Raw genomic sequence first — 3,840 nt, forward strand, 5'->3', positions numbered from 1 at the left:
GGTACCCAGCTAAAAATAACTCCGCGCCGCCGCGTTCCTGCCCATATCAAGTTCATATTAACATTTTAAAGTCTCGTCAGTCACAGTCTGCTCTTGTTTAAAAGTCGATTGTTTTCAAATAATAAAATAGTGAATATGTATATACATATATATAAATATATTTTAAAAATCCAAATAAAAGAATAATATAATTGCACGCTATTTTATTAAAGTATAAATTCTTCTTTTTTTTCTTTTTCTTTTTTACTTCTGTTGTATGTATTACACATTGATAGCATCTACCTTCCGGGTAAAAATGGGCGAGCACGTGATCAGCTGGGGTTCGTGTGTGTAGGTGTGGAGGTAACAGTTACTAGACAGGTGTTGGCGGAATCCGCCGGAATTCAACATGGAGGGCTTCCCAAATGGATTTGTTGTACTATTATTCGTCTTTTGTTCTCGGGTAAGATCGTTAGATATTTATTCCAATTCATTTTACAAACAAATTATGTACGGATGGTTTTGCTGGAAGTATCCTATAGTTGACAACTTGTGTAGCAGATATTGCTCTTTCTCTCTCTCTCTCTCTCTCTCTCTCTCTCTCTCTCTCTCTCTCTCTCTCTCTCTCTCTCTCTCTCTCTCTCTTTCTTTCTCTCCATTTCAGTGGTAAATCCCTTTAAATGCAACTGGGCCGATTAACAAAACAAAAAAACAAAAAAATCCTACTCGCATTTTAAAACTGAATTGGTTTTGGGTGAAAGGTCATACCACTCTCCTTGCATTACTACTTCAACGGTCTTGCATTTTAGCTGTAATGAAATGAAATGACAGCCTACAGTGAAATAATAATATTAAACAGTTTTATGCGTAATTAACTCCAACCGTTTACTTGTTTTAACAACAGAAGTATGAACACCCTGTATGTATGTAAACAATTTGTCTGTGTGTAAAAGTATATGCGTTAAATTTACCATTATGTGTACTGTTCGGCACACACGCTGAATCAAACTGTTCACTCTAAGGCATCGGGTTTCTTCTTTTAGCGTGGGGCGGGATGACTTCTCGCACAAGGTGTCATGGGTTGTAGGATCAATCGCCCTCGGTGGACACGTTGCATAGTGGTTCACCACTGCCAGTGCCCCACGACTGGTGTATAAATGTCGTGGTATGTGCTGTCCTGTCTGTGGGAGAAGGAAGGAAATGTTTTATTTAACGACGCACTCAACACATTTTATTTACGATTATATGGCGTCAAACATATGGTCAAGGACCACACAGATATTGAGAGAGGAAACACGCTGTCGCCACTTCATGGGCTACTCTTTCCGATTAGCAGCAAGGGATCTTTTATATGCATCATCCCACAGACAGGGTAGTACATACCACGACCTTTGATATACCAGTCGTGGTGCCCTGGCTGGAATGAGAATGTATGTGGGAGAGTGCATATAAAAGATTCCTTGTTGCTGTTGAGTAGGCGTGGCCTGTTTTATTAATAATAATATTAATGGTTTTACATAATACTAGTACGTAAATATTTTATAAGTTTTATGTTAAAATGTCCATCCATACGTCGGGATGGCGCAGAGTTCTTTAAACACATGTTTATGTGAGACGATAATGCCCAGTCAACCATCACATCACAAGTTTTACCTGGAACGGACGTGCTTGAACATTAAATTGATATAGGCACGCATAGACGTACTAGACGGGGAATGCCACCCCCACCCCATCTCCACCTACGTGGTGGAGCATGTCGAAGACGTTCGGGTAGAGATGGTTGGCCCGAGACCTTTTCATCAAATACTGTCATCACTCTACTCGCAATATTTGTGTTAATCCATGTTGAAATGCGTTGTGATTTGTTTGGAACTCTATATGAATACGAACAAACGTTGTTATCCAGATGTGGGCATTTTCGTTTAATTCGGGCCATAGCTAACCTGCGTCGAGCCTTAATCCCTCTCCTTCCCCACCCCTTCAAAAATGGGAGGCCGTTAGCACGACAACAGAGTGAGAACGAATCGTCATTCCATCCATCTGACAAGGGTGTTCCACAACCCCGCGGGTAATGTTTGAACAGAAGCGGTGTGTATGTCTTATGGGTCTTCAAGTCTCGTCGATCGTGTAAACAAAACAAAAACATACCTGCTTATTTATTCATACTCATCGTGTATGTAAACACAAACACGAATTGTTCGCGTCGACTTTCCACATACATATTGATAAACATTTAGCACTCCAGAGAACAAATATTTGGCCATGTAGTGAACCACTTTGGTGTATAGCGATATGGTAACCACGACCTGGTGTTGGGGTTTTAGGATTTGGCGTGTTTAGCTTTCAGACACAACACTGTCCTCCATTTACACACTGAAAGCGAAAATGAAACCCTATAAAATCATTTATAAGGCAACATTTAATGGGCTGACTCAACGGTTAGGCTAACTCCCCCCCCCCCCCCACACCCTAACTCACCCCCCCCCCCACCCCCTACACACAGCGAACTGTACTCTGTTGACATTGTCCCATTGAACGCAATTACTGTCCCTCCCCATCGTGTCATATCGCACCCCTGTTATATATTCTTGTATCTACCTTTGAAAAAGAAATCTTGCAGCGGCTAAATGTTCCAATTAACTTCTCTGCCTATAATGTCTCTTTTCTTCTATTTAAATGCTTCTTAAACTAATATATCATGATTTGATTAGGCGGCATCACTATCCCAGTGTTCTTTGACAAGATATCTATAAAGCGAAAACTATAGGAATTCTTAAGAAATATTTATGGCTTGTATCATTCTAGACATGATGAAGAAGAAAAACAAGTTAATGTATTCCTATCTATATTATACGTAGCACCCATGGGGAATGTCATCACACGCCGACATTCGCGGATGCAGGTGTGTGTCTGTCTCTACAGATCTACCTCCCTTTCGCATCTCGGCCCATTTGCTTTCTACAACGTTAAACTTAAAATGCTCTTTTTTGAAGTTTGTGACAAAATCCTGGATCCGCCCCTGCATCGAGATGCCACGACACTTTTGTTAGGAGTTGGCTATTTAAAGAAAATGTAGGACTTTTTTTCCATTTAATTTTATTTTAGTACTTGTATCCACTTAAAGGAGGTGACAATTAAGGCATTTGGCCTGGTATGCATATTCAACGATATATAATGCACATTATTGCTTAATATCAACAAGTATAATCTTATAGTTAATTAATAAAACGGTTAAATGTGACGGCTATTATATATAACGGGCGCAGCCATTTTGTACCATCCTAGTGAATACGCCCTCTGGCGAGCTAGTGGTTACGTAATACCTAACGTGTCACGTCAGGAATTAGTCTTCGAACTGAAGAAACAAAACATACCTGATTTTTGCGGATGCATTGCAATGTTCTGTAATAATAGACATCCCAGTAAGCCAGTAACAATTATATATTATTTTTCAATACAAAATAAACCACCATTGTCAAAGTGTTGAAATAAGTGTATTATGTTTTGTACATAAATTAACCCATGTACTGAAATAATAATCGGAGTGTTTTCTTGGTTAACTGGTCTTTTCTTTCCATGACCTGTACCTGTGGTTCCTGACTAGCAGGTGTTTATTTAGACGGTCCCCAGATTCTGTGTCTAGACACACTAAAAAGACGTGCCTCTTTTATTAAGAGCACAGGGTTGTGTAGTATAACCGCACGGATACCCCTCAATTCGTAATGGACATTACCAGCCGCCCTGCGTTATTACTGTAAGTAATTCTGTAAAATCCTTGCTTAAGTAGACTTTCCCATCTAAAATTACAAAACTGACCAATTACGTCGTCCCAAAGAAAAGAAAAGTATCACTTGGTTATCG

General features: G+C 39.7%; 1 protein-coding gene across 1 annotated transcript in view; it reads left to right on the top strand.

Moving 5' to 3' along the window:
• Window positions 1-373: 373 nt before the first annotated feature.
• LOC121379501 (CUB and sushi domain-containing protein 3-like) overlaps window positions 374-3,840 on the top strand; it is a 78,737-nt gene continuing 75,270 nt past the window's right edge. Inside the window, exon 1 of the mRNA XM_041508145.1 lies at window positions 374-442. Coding sequence (XP_041364079.1) covers window positions 389-442 — 54 coding nt within the window. The 5' untranslated portion in view covers window positions 374-388. The remainder of the gene's footprint in view (window positions 443-3,840) is intronic.

This window comes from Gigantopelta aegis, chromosome 8, assembly GCF_016097555.1.
Source record: "Gigantopelta aegis isolate Gae_Host chromosome 8, Gae_host_genome, whole genome shotgun sequence".
NCBI lineage: Eukaryota > Metazoa > Mollusca > Gastropoda > Neomphalida > Peltospiridae > Gigantopelta > Gigantopelta aegis.